Here is a 20,898-nt window from a genome sequence, read left to right on the forward strand (position 1 = left end):
TACCTTTGTGCTGGCAAGTTTTTTTGTCAATCTCACTGTTAGTAAAATTTAATTCAGATATCTTAGTTTTTTCAGAACTTATAATTAGAAGACATTTATTCACAACTGTTAGTTTCAGTATAAATAAACTATTTGCTTCTAATTGGAATTGAGTCTAATTCTGGTCTGATTTCACAAACACCTCCATCAAGACGTTGGAGGTGCTCATAACATCAGACCAGGATTAGGTTCAATTTCAATTAGAAGCAGACCAAATGGAGATTGCCCTCTGAAAAACATTATCTTTCTCAGGTAAGCATAGATGTTCACCAAGTGAACTGCCATTAAAGACTTCACACCTAGAAGACTACTTTTTGTCCCAAAGCATACATTATGTGATTCCTCAAAATATGAAATTTTTCAAAGATCCTTTTGAAACTATCTTAAGTAAACTGGAAGAACTGTCAGCTCAATTCAAGCTCTGAGACATTTGGGACCTTATCAGAGCTGTAGAGCATACCTATAGGAGCAAAAAAGTCAAAGGAACCATACCTCTACAAGTGACCCTTTGAGATACAGCTTCCCAAAATTGGGTCGTGCAAGATTGCGAGTTGCATTGCTCTACTAAGAATAATTGTTTTTAACAATTTAGCCCATGTGACTATGCCAGTTTCAAGTAGCCCACTTGACTGTTCGTGGAGTATTTGATGTCATATTGTGGGGATGTTGTGATTTATGTAAAAAATACAAAATAAAACATAGATTTTGCTAAAAAAAAATAGTGAAAACAACCATTGTTCCGATAACAGGTACCTGTACAACCATTTGGGATACCTAGACGAACATTTACCAAACTGACCTTTGGAGGTGAATATCTCGCAAAAGGTCATACATACAGGTATGGTTCCTTTGACTTTTCTGCTCATACAAGGGTTCTACAATTTGGGGGATCGAAAAACCCCTCATTTGGATCTTGAATCTTGCCGAACTGTCTTCTAAACTTGATTGGCTAGCAAATTTACGTAAAGAATACAAAAAAATGTTTGATTTGTGTGGAAGAGAGAATAGAAGAACTATGTTTAAAAAGGTATTCATAGATAAGCTTTGACTCCTTTGTTATGTAGATTCTGATCACAATGAATTAAAAACAGAATAACTTTGTAATTTCTAGTCTGAATGGAAGTGGAAAAGGACTCTTGAATGAAGCTCACTACTACTGTAAAAGTTTCTGAAGACCAAATGGAGACTATATTCCTTTGAAAACTAATCATAAAACACTAAAAAATAACATTGTAGCATTTTCAAACTCCATTACTACTAACAAAAGTGTAATTTTTAGAAACTAAAGGAAACAAGCCAACCAACAATACTCCCAAGTAAGAGTCTCTGAAGATCTGACCCAATATCTCAACTGCAGGTAACTTCTGCCCTTATAAATTATTCAAAGAAGCAAACATACAAAATAAAACAGCCTATGTCTGTGCAGATTGCCTAACAATTGAAAACAAGAAATTGAAACTTTTTTTAGAGAAATATCAGCCTGCAGGAAAATAACAAAAGCTGAAACTAGTAGTAATCTAAGTTTTTGAAAATTTTCTCCTGGAATTACCAAACTTCTAAATCTAACCCTAAGAGACTAAACATTATTGGAAATTCTGCAGACATACTGTTTTCAAAACCTGGAATGGATAGACTATTTGAAAGAATTTTTGCAAGTCCCCATGCAGCAATTTACTTAAATGTATTTCCTTCCTGTTATATCCCTATCCTAAATGATCCTTAGCTAAGTTAGAATTTGTCATTAATAACTTAAAAGCAAGGAAATCATGTGGACTTGATATTAGAAATGAAATAAAACTATTTCCCATCAATATTTTCAATGATATTTTAACTATATATTTTAACCTGTTTAAATCAGAGTTTTCCTTCCATTTTGGGAACAAATTTGTTTAAAAATGATATACAAAAAAAGAAAGCAGATCACTACCTACAAATTACTGCCTAATTGCATTAACAAACATGTTTAGGAAGGTTTTGTTTACTCCAGCTGTTTTAGCAAGTCAGTTACAAATATAGATTGAAGATAAAAACACCTTGACAGGGAGATAAGGTGTTATAATCAGGGAGAAAGGCATCAGATGCAATTTGTTCATTTTGAACAGTTTTATCCAATCAGCTCTTTCCAAAATAAATTATATGCAAGCTTTATAGACTTTTAAACCATTTGATTCCATCAACTATGCTATTTTATGGCTCTAACTCAGTAAAAAAAAGGAATGTCCTCAACATTCATTAATTTACACAACTATCTTCCAATTGTAGTTAAGTATCTCATAGATGGATTCTCTTATTATACAGAAGCAGTATCTTCCAATAAAGGATTGCACCAGGGTGATCCTTTAAGCCCTATACTTTTTAACCTATTTATTAGTGATCTTTACTTGATCTTGTAAAAAATCTCAATGTCTAATATTGCACTGTCTCCTTCAATAATTATAAATGCTGAAATATAAATTCAAAAATTAAATAAAAAATAATTTGACTCCGAATATTATCAACATAAAATCACTTGTTTGTTGAAGGAGATCTATTCTCTACAGCAAATGATATTGATAAAAATCTGATGGATTGTAATGATCGGGCGATCTGATAGAATGTTGAAATTTTGTTTTACTCGTCAAATACTGTTTAAAAAATAATGGAATAAAACAACTTGAGGTAGGAAATTTATTTTTTTTAAGTTATACACAAATTTTAATTAATATAAAAGTATTTCTACACTGGTTTACCATTTTACTTTATTTTCTTCATTTTTAATGACTTTTTTTTATTAACAAAATTGCATAACTGCATTATCTTTCATCAAAACAAGGCAAAACGTTAGAGTTAAGCTAGGGATATCAGCTTAAAAATTTAGTCCTCAAAACTCACCTTAGTGACTGAAAAGGAAATGTTTGTAGCTTACTAGAGTTATAATTATTGAGCCCCATGTCAATTGTCAACAAGACACTTATGAAAAATATTAATTACAAAAATAAATGTGTATCATGATCATTTACATATCTAATTGTATACCAGGTAAATGCAACCAGAGTGCCTTAAATGTTTTATTTAAACAAAAATTGAAATAGGTTATGCAGAAAAATTGAAGTTATAAAGAACATAGTGTAGATTTTGGTTGGTAGTCATGCATATTGATACAATTTCTTAACAGTATGTAGTCCACTGCAAGTTTTTGGGCTGAAATTTGAAAAAATTAGATAAATTCTCACTGTCGTCTATCCATCCTTCCTTAATCTCAACAACAGTGTTAGATAGACAAAAGGCGAGACCAGATAGGGAGGCTTAGGGGTAAGAGGCCTCAATTATATATGAACTTCCGGTCTAGACTAAAAGTTAGTTGATTTCAATTTAAAAATTTTCCCCTTAATGGAGTTACGTAAGTGACTAAAAATGACTCTACTATAGAATCATGCCACTGTTTTTCAGAGTTTTCTTCAGCATCTTTTTGATTTATTGATTCTAAATTCAGTAAGTCTGTGTAAACTGGAATCAATACCAATTTTTGTTTTTAATTTTTAAATTATGCTAGATAAATGTTGTACAGTTACACTCATTTTTATAGTAAAAATAATTTTATTACATATTTAAACATTTTATTACTAGGCTTAATCTAAATTAATTCAAAGTGATTTTAACTAAAGACAAGAGTATTTGAATGCAATAATTGAAAAGTATTCAATTGCAATGAACAAATATTTATTGTGACATTGTCAGAATGCTGGCTGCAATTTTTTTAGTAGTGTATTGCCCCCATACATAATATTCTTCATACTAACGATAGTCATGCTGGTCATCTAATTCCATTCAGGGCAAAATTTTTGAATTGAAATAATGTGACTCCAAGTACAAACTGGAAGTTGATATATAGTTAATCGGGACCTCCTGCTCCTAAGCTTTCCATATCTGTTTTTGATTTTTATCTATCTAACTCTCTTCTTGAGATTAACAAAAGACAGATGGATGACAGTGGAAATTTAGACCTACAGTTTTTTCAAATTGCAACCCAAAAAGTTTAACTGTTCCAGAAACTTGTTTTAGGTATTTGAATACTGAAAGTTTGGTACACAAAAGGTGTGATTAACAAAATTTCAATCAAATATTACATTATTTTGTTTTGCTCTATTTAGAAGATATTAATTATATATTATAATCCAATGTTAAAAAATTTAAATTTTTTTAATTTACTAAATTATAAATTTTAAAAAACTTTTAAATTTTCAAAATTAGAACAGGAAAAAGTCTCTCTCCTAATGCAAAATTAATTTGGTTTAAAATAGTCATTATGAAAATTAAAATTTATGACAATAATTTTTTCCTTATTAACATAATAATATTTACTATTATTAGTAGTAGTATACTAGATTTACCATTTTAAAAATTAAGTTTTAATCAGTACTATTTACAATAGTTTTTGCATGTAATTGATGCTGAATATCTGAATTAGTTTGGATTTGTTTTCCCCAATTATTATGACTTTATAAAACTTTAGAACCAAAAATAATTTTTGATTGGCTTATAATCTTGTAACAATCAAAACTTTTGTTCTAGTCTGAAACTTGATTGTAAATGTCATGCATAATGCTAAATAAAATTGCACATAAAAAACTAAATAACTTATTTAAAAACTTGAATAATCTTATAAAGTTGATTAATAATAGTAATTAAAACATTCAAAATGTTTTATTCTTTATATCCTGTTAATACAATACAATTTTTATTCTTGTAAAGTACAAAAATATTTCTAAAATCTAAAGCATAGTTTATTGAATTTAGTTATACTTTTACAAATATATTAAATAAACAAATTCAAAGAATAATGAATCTTTTTCTGAACTAAAATATGACTAATTCTACATTCGTTCCCCTTAAGGAATATTTGTACATAAGTATAAAGTACAAATTTCAAATAAAAACAGGCACTCAAGACATTATCAAACAGCTTTGAAACACTTGATAAGATAAATAGTAAGAAAACAGTCCTTAAAAATCTTTTCAAAGATTTGGTAAACTACAGTGCATAGTCTAGTCTAAGTTACACAAGTATTTAGAAAAAGTCTAAATTTAATATTATCTATGTACAAATGAATCTACTAGAAGAGATTCAAACGTTTTGAAAGACTTAGTAGCAAGTAAAATGCAGAATACTGAAATTAGTGTCGGTGTAAATTTTACACAGTACTAGTGTTAATATAACACATTTTTATCTTGAAATAATACTCATCAGAAAATTTGATTTATATTAAATGGCATATAACAAAATATTTGCTTTTATTAAATATATACAAATATTGTATAACAGCATTCCTTTCTAATTAATAAAATTTTCATGTAAACTAGTTCTCTCAATATTATCATCATCATCTATCAAAATATGCAAAATGATTTTCACCATTTATAAAACTTTAAAAAATGGAATGTGAAATATCCAGTTTAAAAAGGCACACGACAAATGTTTTTGCAATTGGCAGTTTCTTCATTTTCATTCTTCTTTTGTTCCTGTAACATAATGTAAGAACTTCTTGGTATATTCATAAGAAACAAATAGTGCTCCCGTAGATGGAAAGGTCCGGAGTATGGTGGGACCGAGCCCTTTGTACAGTGTTCTGAATCCTGTTAAAAAATAAATAAACATTTAGCAATCACTTCTCATATTTATTTAGTATAAATTTAGTAATTTGTTATATACTCATATATTAGCAATTAGACAATATATATTTTAACTCTCAGTCGTGATATATCTATGATATTTATAAGATTTCAAAAGTAGCATTACAGAATTGAGTATTTGTTTATAGTGCTAATAACAACAAGGTTTCATGTGCCCTGTACAAGATTTTATTTTTTAGCCCCCATTTATTGGAAATTTTTTTTTTTCCAACAAATGGGATCCTGAAAATAAATGGGACTAGACATGGCTGGTTAATTTTTAACTTTAACCAAAAATGTTACAGAATTAGCCCGCGGGACAACAAAATTTAAAGTCTGAAAATATAATACCGATTAATTTTTTTGATACCCCCATTTCAGGACCTCCTTTGTCCTGGGCCCTGTGCCTGCACCGGTGTTGTGGAGTCTGACGTTTTAGAGCAGAGTCAGATTTGTTAAAATTTTTGATGCCAGCCCCGAATTTTACTGTTGGTAAAATGTAAAGTACGAAAAATACTTTATAATTAGTATCTAAAGAAATTTCTTAGAAAATGGACACTTCGATAAATGTAGATATCAAAATATATTCAACTATAAAGGCCATTTCACACCAAAGTTTTAATCATATCTCACGCAACATGCCCCCATACTTTCAGAAAATAGCTTTTATAATTTAAATGAATATTTTCACATTGCCTAGAAAGCTGTATTCTCTATATAACACATGCCAGGCTAGGTATGTTTTTGCTATTACCCAACAAAAATTATGAAACATGGAAATAAAAACTTGCCCAATACTTGACTGACTTTATATTAAACTTTGCATTTGTAAAAAGATATTAAGATTATTTGTTTTGAGTAGCTTGTATGCTATGCAAATTGAAATTGAAACTGAGTAGCATATGAACTACTCAAAAAGCAAATAATTTTTTCAATGTGCTAATGTATCGATCGATCGGTTTTAGATACTGGCATGCAACATGATCTGCAATTGAGGGAATGTGCCTTCTGGGTGATGTTTTAAGGAAAGGTGGCCTCTATTAAGTGAAGAAAACTTGGAAAATGTACCAGTCAACCCGTTGGTCTGAGTGCCAACCCGATCCAACTACCATTGTTTAGGGATTGAATCTGCTAAGCCACTGGTGCAGTATGGGTGTTGGATGGAGAAAATACATGGTGGTTCTATGTGGAAAATTTTTTGCAGCAACCTTGACCAATCATTGCAGATCCTTTGCAGAGACAGTGTACTGCTCAGTCATCTGGCTGGCTTTCAATATAATGAAAAACAAGGAATGTATATAATAGCTCGTATAAACATCGCAGTAGCTCAGAATATACATGTCAAGATGAAACCTGTACTTTACTAATACAAGATAAAATGATCTAGAGATCCTATTAAGGAAAAAATGAGAAATTCTAGTCTTGTATAAAATAAAATTTAAAAAAAATTGTTAAAAAGGAAAAAAAGAAAAATGAGTTTCTAAAATTAAAAATTCTCTTTTAGAAAATTAAAACAGCAAAAGTTCTAATATACTTTCAGAATTGTTTCAGATAAAGCCAATAAAATGGAGAATGTAATAAAAAATGTATATTTGATGTATAGTCTTCAGCAAATCTGTAAAAACTTGTAACCCAAAAAGCATCTGCTTTAAACTGAAGAGGTTATTCCTCTTCAGTTTAAAATGATCAAAATGCTTAGTTGATAAAATAGAAAAGCTAAAAAAGGTCTCTTGGTGTCTAAGTGAAAACATTTCAAAAAGGTGTGCTAAGTCTTCAGACTAGAAGCTGATATAAAAGTTTAATCACCATTAAATTTTAAACAAAGATGAGCTATTATTTTTGTGACATTAAAAATTGCAGCCCGGCATTGTGACAAACACATTTTTAACTTATTTAATTTAAAATATATGCTCTCCACCTCAAGTTAGTAGTGGCTTACTTCCATACATCATACTTTTCCTTTAACAATAATGTCGTGCTGGTCATCTATCTAACACCTTTCGGGGAAAAATTTTTAAATTGAAATAACATAACTTCCAGTTTGTATTGGAAGTGCATATATAATTAGTCAGGGCCTCCTGCCCACACAGTTTCCTTATTTGGTTTCATCTTTCATCTATCTAACTCTGTTCTTGAGATTAAGGAAAGACGGACAGACAGAAAAATAACAGTGGTTATAAGTCTACAATTTTTTCAAATTGCAGCCCAACAAAACAAAATTACAACATTCTATTTAATTTGAATCTGTATTTTGATCCATTGCATGGCAACAATAAATTATTTTATCAAAATTGCTTGTGTTTGTGTCTGTAATTTTGTCTTATTATTAAATAACACCACTAGACAGTTGGTTTTGAATTTTGCAAAACCAATTTATTACGACATTCATTAATCAAATTATTGTTTTTTTCATTTATTGTATTTAAATCTTTTCTTTAAAATGATTAAATTTAAATCAATTTTTGATAACTAACTATTAAAAGTGGAATTTATTTGGCTGATTAAGATGTATATTTCTTCATGTACTCAAAAATTTTTTCTGATATAAATTCAATATATCCATTTTTTTGATTCTCACCATTTAGTACAACATTTTATACAGAAATTTTAGATAAAAATAATCGGATACCTAGTGTGACAGGTCAGAGTTGGAGTCGCACATTTCAAATTTGCCAAAGTCTGACTACCGGTTTACCATCCACCACACTGGCCTGCACACCCATTGCACCTGCTAGTTACAGCACAGTTTGTTTATCTATACATCTTATGTAGCAATATCTAATTTTTATCTGAAAAAGTGAACAATCTTCAGGATGTTAACAGTTATAATTGAAACAGAATAAAGTTTTAAATAAAGTGCTTTTAATTAAAAAGATTTTTTAAATTTTGCTCAACGTCATCAGGGTTAGAGGATTGAATTATTTCAAATTCAAAATAATAGAACAAAAGCAAAATGTAGAAAAAATAATCAATCTACATAATTTATTACAACATTTTGTTACTTACACGAAAACAGTAATTATAAGAAAAATGTATAATAATAAAACTTTTAATAAACTAAAATTTTAGCACAACTAAAAAACACATTGAATGACCAGTAAAATTAACTCAGTTATTTCAGATGGGTTGCCTCAATATATTAGAAGCTTAATACAAAAAATCTCTCAACGATGACTTAAGAAAATGACTAAATTCTTAACACAAGCTGTAAGTTTGACAGAACTAAATCTGACATAAAACAATACAACATAACTAATTTTCACAACTCCTACAGAAGTATCATTTTTCATCTTTCTTGCCTCAGTAATTCATACTTATATGAATTGAGTGCAAAAACAGTACATTCTACATGGGTGTGACATTAGAGGGATGTAAGTGGGATGGACTATATTCCAACTTTTTCCATTTAAGTCTGCTTTATCATTATAAAAAACTTAAATTTGGCATAAGCTGTACCAAAATGTTTGCACTTTTTTTTAAACAGACAAATTTATAGAAGTCATCCACATACGGTATGGAATGCTAAATCTTAATGTTTATAAATTAATATAATTGAAGAAATTGGGACAAGAATCACAGATGATTAATGAAATTAGAGGTAGATATGATCCATAATTTCTCAGATTGGCCTGAGTCTGGAATATTTGCCATGTTTGTAGAAATTCAACAAATGTTCAACAAAAACTGTGTTCATATGTTCTTGCCCAGTGGTCTTCAATTTAAATAAAATTACAAGATCTCTTAAACTAGTATTATTAAGGAAATTAAACATGTAACAGAGCTTTAAAAATTTTTTAACTGGGTGGTGCTTTCATTGACACCATGAACGGGATTTGCCATCCCGTCACTGATAAGAGGGTTTTAGAGTTTGCTGCTCTACCCCCTGGTTCTTACATATTACATTACCACTAGCATTAAGTGATTACAATATTATAGCAAAAAAGAATTTTCCTGTGAAACAATGGTATAATTTAAAGGAACCTTTACTATCTTGTGAGGGAAAAACCTTTTGCCTGCATACACATGCAGCAACATGGAACATTCAGATACTATATGTTATCCTGCAACTGCCATCCAAATCTCTGTAGATGGTTTAACCTGGTATCCCTGCTAGTTCTACAAATGTTCAAATGGGCAAAAAATTTGTAGATTGGATAAGGCAAGAAACTGCCATTGTGACAAAGACATTCCTGGGAAACCTTAGCTGTCTGCAGTTGAACATTATCTTGTCAAAAAATGCTTTTTATGACAGTTGTAAACAGCCAACACATGAGGATGAAGAATTTCCTGAAAGTACTGCTGAGTCTTCTTCAATGTCCCTTGAACCACTATAGCATCACAAATGTAAAAACATCTAATTTTTTGAAGCTTTGAAAAAATTAGATGTTACATAACAGGTTGGAATCAACTCCTTACACCACTACAAGGTGTGACCAACTGTCATATGATATGGTTCCCCAGACTAGCACAGACCAGCATGGGGAAGTCTACTCAACAATAAAAGTGGGATTGAATCACTTACTGTGGTCTTTCACACTGATTGTTATCCATTCCTAATGAAACTGAGATTCATCACTAAAGATAATAATATGTTGCTAATCTCTAGCACTCCACGCTTGTCTATCCACACCAAACAAAGCCAACAATGTTATGCATCCTGTCATTAGCAGCCTAACAGTCTAGATGGTGTTAATGCAAATTTGTCTCTGCTAGTTGACTACCGTGCCAATGGCATGAAAAGAGATACAATTCTATAGTGAATCTTCCCTTTGTCTCTGGATAGTGGATGAAAATGTTATTGCAGCTATTTGTGTTTGTCTCACAATCAGACAAATCATCTCTCCTGGTGTTGATATGTCTGGAGTGTCCATAGCCTGCTCACCAAGTATGTGTTTCCTATATCCACTGTCCTCAACACCTCACAGTTAGAATGGCCCAGATGGTGGGAAATTTTGCAAAATGCCATCCTGCTTCCCTCAACCTGATAAGGGGGAGGCTTTTTAAAACTCAGCTGTGTATGTCTTTGACTGCATTGTACAGGCATGCTTGGCATTTGAAGACCTCAAAACAAGCTTGCATACACTGAAAATTCTGAACACAGTGAGCTTCTGCAGGCCTTTTTATATTTATAAAGATACTGGACAGTGATTTTAAGGCAGTCTGTTGGCAATATCTAGCATGCAATTGGATCATGACCATAATCATTTATGTCTGAAGTGTATGCAAAGTTTGCAGATCTGAGAGCTGTATGCAAAGTTTTGCAGTAAACTGGAAAATTCTATTTTGGTGCATACATATATAATCTGTTCATTAGTTTATAAGATTCAGATTTAACTTATTTGTAATATCAATAATTGCAAAAACTTGTTGTTATAGTTGCTCTGATAATTGTTAAATTGATAATTATCAAAAAGCTAATGAAAAATTTAGTAGTTTTTAATTCATTCATCACAAAAGACAGTCATATTTTAAATATTTCTTGATAGTGATGTAAGCAACAATGAATATGCACAAGACCTCACAGTTTTGAAAATACATTTAACGGTATTATCATAAATAGTTAAATTTGTATACATTTGAAATTACAAGTTTATTTAAAAAGTTTATATTTATGCAAAATGAACAAAATATTCAAACTTATATTGAGAATTTCAGTGTTTACTTGCTTGAAAACATTTATGACCAAAAGGATTATTGCTATAATTAAACAACATAAAATTCTTTTTGAATAATGACAGTCAATGATACATTTTAAACAGAATTTCTCCAAGTTATTTCAAAATAAATTTTATTATGTAAAACAACAATCCTTGAAATCAAATAAAAAATTGTTTAATTTATTAGTGTAACATTACAAAATATTGATTTTTTTGAACATTGATGTCAACAGGTTTCTGTGGCAATATGTAAACACTTATAGATAAGATAAATAATAAGAAATCACTTTCCTTTATAAGATAGCACCTCTTAAATTTTGAACTTCCTTTCCTTTATATTTTTATATAAATCAATCAATCTTTTAGAGGAGGTTCAAAGTTTAATAATATAAATATTCTATTAAGCAATACTGTTCAAAACATAAAAGTTTTTAGATGATTCAAATAAAACCAAATTTATTTTTATTTAACAAGGATCGTTAAGTCAATTTAATAATAACCTTAAAAATCTGTCAACTGTATAAAAAACTACTTGAAGTTAAATGTCTAATGTCTAATTACTATATATTTCATTCAGCATAAGGAAAAACAAAACTTTCTAATTATAGATCAATGCAATAATTAATTTAAAAAATGCCAACTTTAGAAAAATTTTACAATTAATTTTTAAAATATTTAAAAGCAATAGTTAATACATCAATAAAATTTCCATACAAAAAAATTTTCTAAATTATGTATAATTTTTGAACATTTACAGCATTATACTCTTCAGAAATGAAACTGCATCATGAAGGAATGTGTGTAACCACATAAAAATTGAAGGACTGGTAGAGACGACAGATATGCAAATGATTAAAAGAACAAAGACATACAAAAAACATGTTTATTCAGTAATGAGTATGGCCTCTACAGATTAGGCATACTATCAATACAGCAAGGCATACTATCAATGAGGCAATTAATGGTTGCCTGAGGTATCTCTTGCCAAGCTGCATCAACTGCGGCATGCATGTCACCACATACAGTACATGGTGACGGTCTCCAGTGAACCTCATGTCAGATGAAGTCCCACAGGTGTTGATGGAGGAGAGATCTGGCAAGGCTACTGGTCAGGGAAGAATGTGAATTCCGTTCAGGCTGGTGAGAGTTTGCCGTACAATATGTGGTGGGGTATTGTCTTGCTGGAACACCATGTCAGGTGCAGCCTGCGCCAGTGGCCAAACTACAGACCTGACAATTCATGAGACATACTGGTCAGCCATCAAAGTACCAGAAATGTGCACAAGGACTCTCTGTTGATCAAACATGATGCCTGGTGTGATGCTTGGTAAAAAGGGCTGGCATGTGAAGTTTAGGGCGACAAGTACAAGGTACAGCGAGCGGGATAGTACAAATAAATAACTAGATTTCATTCTCGTAACAAAGTAATTTATTTTCACTCTAAACAGGTTCTTTGGATCCCAACAACTACAAGTGATTTCTATACACACACATGTTACAATCTATCCTAACAAACAAAAGATCAATGAGCGCGACAACTATACGCGGGCCAAAACTTACAAACTAATTCTTATGCTAATTATAACTAAGGAAAGAAGAGAAGATGGAAAATAGAAGAAGGAAAAAAAAGTAGAAATACCCAGGACTTTCCTGTTTTTTTCAAAGACTTGGGTGAGATACTAGTTTGATGCTTTTCTTGGGGTGAACGTTGCTCCCCGTGTTATCTGTCGACACTCCTTTCAGTTTCTTTCACCAGCTTCCTTGGGGTGAATGTAGCCTTCAATCGTCCAAAATTCGATCGGGTGACTACCCTAATTCCGCCCTTATTCTTCGGAATTCGAGTCCAAGTCTCTTTTTCGAAACCTAGTGGTCTCTGATTGTCGTGCTAGCTATCTGGTGCCTTCCTTCTCTCCGTCTGTCCTCGTTGAGAGTTCCGACCAAAAGTGTCTCTTCCCTTTGTTCATTGGCCCAGGGCCTTGCCTCACCTTTTGTTTACATACACCTTTCTTGGAATTGGTAATCCCACCCAAGGGATAATGAACCAGAAAGACAAAGCAAGAAAGTTCTAGAAGGAGATGAGACAAAGAATATAAAAAAAAGGATACTAAACTAAACTTAAATTTATATTTACAACAAAAATATATAGCATACTGCTACAGGCACACTGCCACACCCATCCATGGCCATTATTTCTCCACCAACAGAAGCGGGATTCATCTGTAAACACTACCCAATGCTATTCAGTGGTACAGTTGCATTGACGACGACACCAAGCCAGGCATACAGCCCTGTGTCAAGCGGTTAATGGCACTCTGGTTACTGTGCATGCAGCAGACTTCATGCAACTTGTTGCTAATGATTTGGGTAGACATAAATGCACCTGTTGACAGCGACAGGTGGCTTCAAAATGTCATATGCTGTGGTGAACAAGCCCTGACAGGCCATTCGGCAAATCTGCCAGTCTGTGCACTCTGTTGTGAACTGGTGCAATCCACTCCCTCTTCGGCATGTTCACAACTGTTCCTGCATCCATCATGTCATACATTACTAGATGGTATTCATGTCATGCCAACATGTATGGCAACTGTGCACATCAACAAGCCGATGTCACACGCTCCAGAATATGGTCTCGTTCCCCAGCCATTAACTGATGATATTCAACTCACTGTTGTATTTGAGGCATTTTTTATACCTTTTCAAAAGTTTGGCTGCCACAAACAATCACTGATAGCATTTATGGCATGAGCCAGCTACCAGTCTTTATAGCCCAAAACTGGGTACCATATGACCTGATGCATATGCAAATTTAATCATTTGCATATCTCTGTCATCTGTACTAGTCCTGTAATTTTCATGTGGCTATGCACATTCTCTCATGATGTTGCAATTTCACTTTTATGGAGTGTAAAATAGTTTGTGTCACTTGGACACCTCCAATAATGTTAAATTTTAAATTCAAAATTAAATTATTTCTAAAAGGCCAATAAAAGAGCACACTGCATTTCCCCAGAACACTGCCACACTTACATATTGATATCAAATTTTTAGTTAACAGGTTCAAAACACCATTATTCTCTAGGAATTATCACATTGGCTAGTATTTTTGGAATATGTGGATGTGATAATTCCTAGAGAATAATGGTGTTTGAACTGGTTACATATCTATATTTGAAAAAACAGAAGTGGAAAGATAAAGTATATGAAAATTTGATGTTTTGATTGATAAAACTTTGATGTTTTCACAACAATTACATTGAGACTTAATGGACTTTGTGCTTAAAAATGCCTAAAATTTTTTAATAAATTAAATTTTAAATTTGATTACATCAATAATATTGAAAAAAAAAGGTGTTCAATAATTTTTTTTACAACAATGGAAAGCTATAACAGAACAGTTGACAATCTTTAATAAACAATAATGATGACCTTCATCACATGCACGTGCTTTAAATATCTAACTTCTTTTAATTGAAATTATAATTAAAAAATTCTCTTCGTAAATAAATCTATAGACATTGTAGACTATAATAGAATGCAATAGTGTATTGTAAAAGTCTGAAAATCTGAACCCTGGAAATTAGACTTTTTAAAATAGCAAAAACTTTGGAATTTCACGAATAAAGATGTCATGCATGTAAATATGGAGAAGAGCAATTTAATCTCAAAGAAATGATGATTTTGTAATGAAGTCATTAAAAACAAAAAAGAATCATTTTTTGTTTAAAAAGAATTGCTTTTTTTTTAATAAAAATGCTTTTGTGAATGATTTCAGAATCTTAAGAGTTACTCCTGAGAATCCAAAAAATAAAATAAAAATCTAAAATTCCTGAACAGTCTAGTTGGACAAATTTTATGATAAAAAATATTACATTTATAATAAATTTTAAAAACTTAATTCCATCAGAAAGATTTTTAACTTCAAATTTTGTTCTGAAACTACTGTATAGAATGCATTGTATAACAGATTGTTTTTTGCAATATATATTTGAAAAAATAGTTAAAATTAAAGCAACAATAATAAATATTACATAAAATTTTGATTTTGAATTGAAGATTATCATTCTAATTATGATGTACCCAATTTGAAAATGATAAAATATGCTTATCATTTATACTATTAATTAGAGGAGATCAAGTAAAATTTGAATCAAATTCTAGTATAGTAAAATCTGCTTATTATTATCAGTCATTTAATACTGTCAAAATTATCATGTCCCAAAACAATTTAAAAATGTACTCAAAGCATTACTTATTGCAAATAGTTTCAGTTATAGTTATTTTCAAGTAAATTTTTTGCATTATCAACGTTAACATGTGGCTGATATGAAATTAATAATTAGTTTATTGGTTAATCAGAACTTTAATAATGATGATAATAAAGACAAACATTATTTTACTTATTACTTGTTCATAATACAGTAGTTTAAATTTCTTCATTTCAATTATATACTAAATGAAGTATGTTAGTAATACTTATGTTAGTAAAAATGTATAAACGATTTAAATTACTAGATGTCAGAGTCAATACCGACTAGCTGTATGCTTACCCCATTTAATGATATCAGTTATTATCAGTACAGCAAGTTCCAAAGTGATTGCAGTAAGTAAATTCTACTATATATATATATATATTAATTCCTATTTTATAATAATTACATTCAATTTCAAAAATCTGTTATTATTGGATTTAAAATTTCTTTTTCTGTTCATAAATCATACTAACAAGGAAAACCTTCCAATCCATACATGAAATAAATGATGTTTCAGGAGCTATTCAATATATTCATTTCTGACAAAAACAAAAAATGAGGTTCATTTTCTTTCCAAGTGCAAAAAAAAAAAACAAATTGTATATGTTGTGAATTTTGACACTAACATAAACTACTTTGTCTACCTAACTAGCTATCCTGTTGGCAAAGTGGTAACGAGAGCGCACAGTTTTTTTCATCTACCTCTGGTAACTGTGATTCAAATCTAATTTATAGATAAACCTATAATTTTTTCAATATATATTCGCTGATCTGTTTTCTGTGTATATTGGTATGTTTTTAACAGATTTTTGACAAGTTTTGGAAGAAGTTTTTTGACAAAAATGTTAGTCATCAAAACTATGGAATTTTCATTAATATTTTTGATTAATTTTATGTAATTGTTTCATCAAAAGTTTGACTTTGCACCGATAGTTATATACAATTTATATGAATTTTAATACTGTTGAAAATTATAGAAAATTGTGTGTATAAAGTAACCACCATCAAATTAAATAGAATATTATGAATTATTTTATACTTTTTACAAAAAAAAAAAAATAATATTGTTTCCACTGCAACAACTGTAACAAAAATCTCAAATTGGTAAGAAAACAACAGTCTAAATACTAAAAATCTGCAGAAAACGGAAATATTTTAAAGTTTTTTAAAAATTGTTTTGAACCATGCATACTGCACAGATAAAAAAAGAAATCATGAGCATTACAATTTTGTCATAAGTATGTGCTATTTGTGTATAAAAATGTATGCTGTTATTTTTAAATAATGTCATTTTTTGGCACTTAGAGGAGCCAGACACAGAAAAGTCCAGCTCCTCTAAGTGAATCTTATTTTCAGTTTTTCCAGAAAAAAAGTACATCCAATAACTCTTGAAACATCATTAATTTTGTGTATGAATTGGAAGGTTTTCCTTGTAATAAATTTATTTCATGAATATATGAACATTCATAATAAAAAAAAAAATCATAATCCTATAACAGACAATGAATTCTGTTTTTAGTATTAAAATGAAATTTTTACTTTTAAATAAATCTGATGTATTGAAATTTTACCTTCATTTTTGATAATTCTTGTCATAACAGAAAGCATTGGTTCCCTCAATCCTTCTATTTGAATTCTTGATTTTACAACATCAGCTGGAAAGATAGAAACCCACAGGGCAATGCCTCCAATTCCACCACAGAAACATATCTCTAAAGGTCCTAATAGAATAAAATCAATTATTATTATTATTTATTTTTCTTTTCATTTGTAAATATATTATTTTTAATGTAATTACCTAATTCTTCTTTACTTTTTCCCTTGGGTGTGATAAGAGTTTTACATATTTCATATCCTCCAAAGAAAAAGAAATACCCTGGCATTTCACGAAATATTGTAGATGTTAGACCTCTAAATAACCCGGGTATTCCTTCATTCTTTACTATTTGTCTTGTCAGTTCCCACGGTCCTCTAAAAAATTAAAATTTCATATTAAAAATAAAAATTTTTTAACAACATTAAAAATACTTAAAATTAAATATTTAGAAGTATTAAATTTCTTTGATATATCATCTGTTTATTTTAAATCTGATAGCGAGATAAGAAACAAGATGTTTCTGTCAAACGAAGACATTAATTAGCTTGATAAAAAAAATTATTTAAACATTCCCAATGAAAATTTATTAAAAGTAGACACTCGTATAATGCAAATAAAAAAAGGTGCTAATTTACTGCATATATGTAACAAAAGGTTAAAAGGATGAAATTCTAGATTTTTGTATCTACGATCAAGTTGTTTTCAAGGTTATAATCACCCAGATATGCAGAAGTGCAAAATTATCGAAATAAATTATTATTATTGTTTCCTTTCATTATTGTAATAAAACTATCTACACCAAACTTTGTAAACTGTAAACAAATAAGACTTATCTAAAACTGCACTTGATTCTCTTAACCTTCTTGATTAAACTTTTTTTTAGAAACATGGAATATTTTTTAGTTAATTAATGACATCTGAAAAATTTATATAATAATATATATATAAGTAAAATGTTTTAAATTGCTGCTAAAATAAAAATGAATAAAGGAAATTCAAAGAATGCAAAATTTCTTTAAATCAGCAAATATCTGTTGCTCACATTTTTTTTTTATCTTATCAAATATACTCAAATAAGATAATTAGATATGAAGAATACATTTCAACATATTTTATTTATCACAAAAAAAAAAAAAAATGGGAGTCAATTCTCTTAAAGTTCAAAATTCTTTTATATATTTATGTCATGGTAACTCTGACACAAATTCCAGGAAATATCTCACGTCAAGTTTCGCAGACAAATTCAAGACAAATCTGGCAGATTGCCTTGACTAAATTGTACCGGTTCCAATATTTTATTCATTCTGTCAGCAAATTTGGTTTGGCTCCAAATTTAACTTATGACAGTTCTTTAAAGTATTAAATCAGTAAAAAAGAAATCAAAAAATCAAAATTATTCTAAAAGAATTGAAAAAAAAATTTCTTACATTTTAATAGGAGGATCGGTTGCACCTTTGATTAAACTCATTTCTCTCATTGCTTGAAGCTTACACTTAATCAATTCAGTAGGACATAGACTAAGCGAAGAGAAAAATGCTGCAAGAGCTCCAGCCGTTGCATTTTCAATAGGATTTAGATCTTCTATTTTATGTTTTTGGACACCATATTGTACTCCTTTCTGACATACGCCATAAGCACAAAACAGTACAGAATTCTCTGCTATATTAGCGGCTAAAGCAGGCACCGTTCCTGCATAAAGTCCACGAACGCCTTCATTGACAAATGTTTGCCTGAAACATAGCACACCGTTTGAATATATGTGTGGAAATGTCTGCATTTTGACTTTAACTGTATCTAACGGCTGTCCAACTAAAACATTGGCAGTTCCACCTGTACATAAAAAAAAATATATATATATATATTATAAAACTATAAAATCTTTTAATAAAAAAATAATATCAAATCTGAAAAGATATTTATTTTAATTTATCAATGAAAAAATATGAGAAAGAATTTTAACTTTATCAAGAAAAGATAACTGTTTTTAACATACTTACTAATACGAATCAACAATTAATGTTAAAATAATGTTATCATCAATAAATTTATCAATTATTATTCACTCACCTGCGGCTCCTGCTGTAAGATTGATAAAAGATACGATATAACGATGAAAAGAGTTAGTCACGGACAAATTTATTTCCGGCGACTGAGTTCTTTCGATCTGTTCCATTCTACTTTTACGTCCTTTAATTAATTAAATAAATGTATTATAATTACAAGATGTGTAAAGTATATAAGAATTAGACTATTGTTTAAAATACGTACTACTATAAATCTGAATTCAACCTAATTTTTATTATTGAATTAGCATTATTTGTAAATAGAAATGTATAAATATCCTTTAATCTTATACAACACTAAATAATACAATTAAATTTATTAAAATAAGTTATACAGTTGTCAATGTGAAATGTCATCTGACACCAGAAATAGCACATAGCAGTGAAGTAGCCATATTTAAAAAACTCATTTTCCATTTAAAAATTATATAGAAGCTTTTCAAGTCCTCATTCTCCATTATTAAATCCAAGGCTACGCTACGATCAGACCCAAAAATTGAAAATAATAAGAATTTATGCATAATTACATGCCTTTATATCTATTTTATTCAGCTCAATAACTTTAAATTGCTATTTTAATGCTTAAAATCTGAACAATATGTACTGTACAGTACATACATTTAAATTAGTTTTTAAAAATTAAATCAGGCAATTTGTTTATCATTTTAAAATAAAGTGGAAAAATTCATGAAAAATAATGCAAAATCTAAAAATTAACACGTAATTGGAACTTCACGAGACAGATTTCGAAAATGCACTTGAATAACCTTCCGGCAAAATCCTCGTGCCGAACACGTTGCAAAAAAGCATTTTAAACGGAATAAATCAAAATAAAAATGGATAAATAATAAATAAAAATAAAACTTACTTCTTTCGTAAAAATATTACAGTTTATATAAATTATGATAATAATATTCTCACGTATCAATATATTTCTCACTCACTTATATATTGTCGGCTTTCCACTTCTCCTTCTTCTTCCTACCGCCATGACGTCGTCATCCATTTACCATCTTATTGGTTAATTCAAACACACCATGCTTATTTAACTTGACGTCAATGAATAATTATAATTAGATACCGGTAATGCACGTGCGTATTAGAAATGGTTTTTAAGCACGTGCTTTTTCGTAAACATGTTTTTCTTCAAGACTTTTTTACGCCTTGATACGTTTGTTTATAACCGAACTTATAAATAGTTGTCCCTGATTTAATTTTTCGTACAAAAATTTAGGTTTATTTGATTTAAACTTCAATATTTTTTTCCTCGGTAGCGATGAAAAATCTTCATTTTATTATTTTGAATTTAAATAAGCGATTATTCTATAAATACTCGTTTATTTAAAATAAAATGAATTTAAACTATTATTATGATATGAGTTAAGCGATATTCACATTAGCGACCTTGAATTTTCAAGGTTAGTTTTTATGTGGCGACTCTCCGACACATGCCAAGTATGTTACGTGTGTTATTTCACAATGAACAAACGACGTAATCGAAAGCCATTAACATATGAGGTAATAAATGGGGTAATGGCATTACATTCTTCATATTTACGAATAAATATTTTTTCTTCCAATTAATACCATATTTTATTTATCAGAACGATTCTTCGATTTTTTAATACAAAACATCAAATTAA

General features: G+C 29.8%; 1 protein-coding gene across 5 annotated transcripts; it reads right to left on the minus strand.

Moving 5' to 3' along the window:
* Nucleotides 1-4,703: 4,703 nt before the first annotated feature.
* On the minus strand, nucleotides 4,704-20,271 carry LOC136969450 (mitochondrial ornithine transporter 1-like). 5 transcript variants are annotated; one of them, XM_067263606.1, is made up of 6 exons: nucleotides 20,124-20,271; nucleotides 19,260-19,379; nucleotides 18,620-19,022; nucleotides 17,394-17,566; nucleotides 17,167-17,316; nucleotides 4,704-5,652 (listed from the first exon to the last, which is right to left on the minus strand). In XM_067263606.1, the coding sequence occupies exons 2-6, from the start codon at nucleotides 19,363-19,365 to the stop codon at nucleotides 5,522-5,524; spliced, it is 963 nt and encodes a 320-aa protein (XP_067119707.1). In that variant the 5' UTR covers nucleotides 19,366-19,379; nucleotides 20,124-20,271; the 3' UTR covers nucleotides 4,704-5,521. The 5 variants fall into 5 exon arrangements, with proteins under 5 accessions (XP_067119707.1, XP_067119708.1, XP_067119709.1 ...); XM_067263607.1 differs by having other exon boundaries at nucleotides 20,200-20,260; XM_067263608.1 differs by lacking the exon at nucleotides 20,124-20,271 and adding an exon at nucleotides 19,874-19,941.
* Nucleotides 20,272-20,898: the final 627 nt, after the last annotated feature.

The sequence above is a fragment of the Centruroides vittatus genome, unplaced genomic scaffold (genome assembly GCF_030686945.1).
Source record: "Centruroides vittatus isolate TY-2023 unplaced genomic scaffold, ASM3068694v2 contig_1788, whole genome shotgun sequence".
In the NCBI taxonomy this organism is placed as follows: Eukaryota; Metazoa; Arthropoda; class Arachnida; order Scorpiones; family Buthidae; genus Centruroides; species Centruroides vittatus.

Coding starts and splice junctions, on each gene's coding strand:
- LOC136969450 (XM_067263606.1), bottom strand. CDS start 19,365: ATGGAACAGATCGAAAGAACTCAGTCGCCGGAAATAAATTTGTCCGTG. Junction 19,023..19,259: donor TCTTACAGCAGGAGCCGCAG/GTGAGTGAATAA, acceptor TTTTATGTACAG/GTGGAACTGCCAATGTTTTA. Junction 17,317..17,393: donor AAAAAGTAAAGAAGAATTAG/GTAATTACATTA, acceptor TTATTCTATTAG/GACCTTTAGAGATATGTTTC.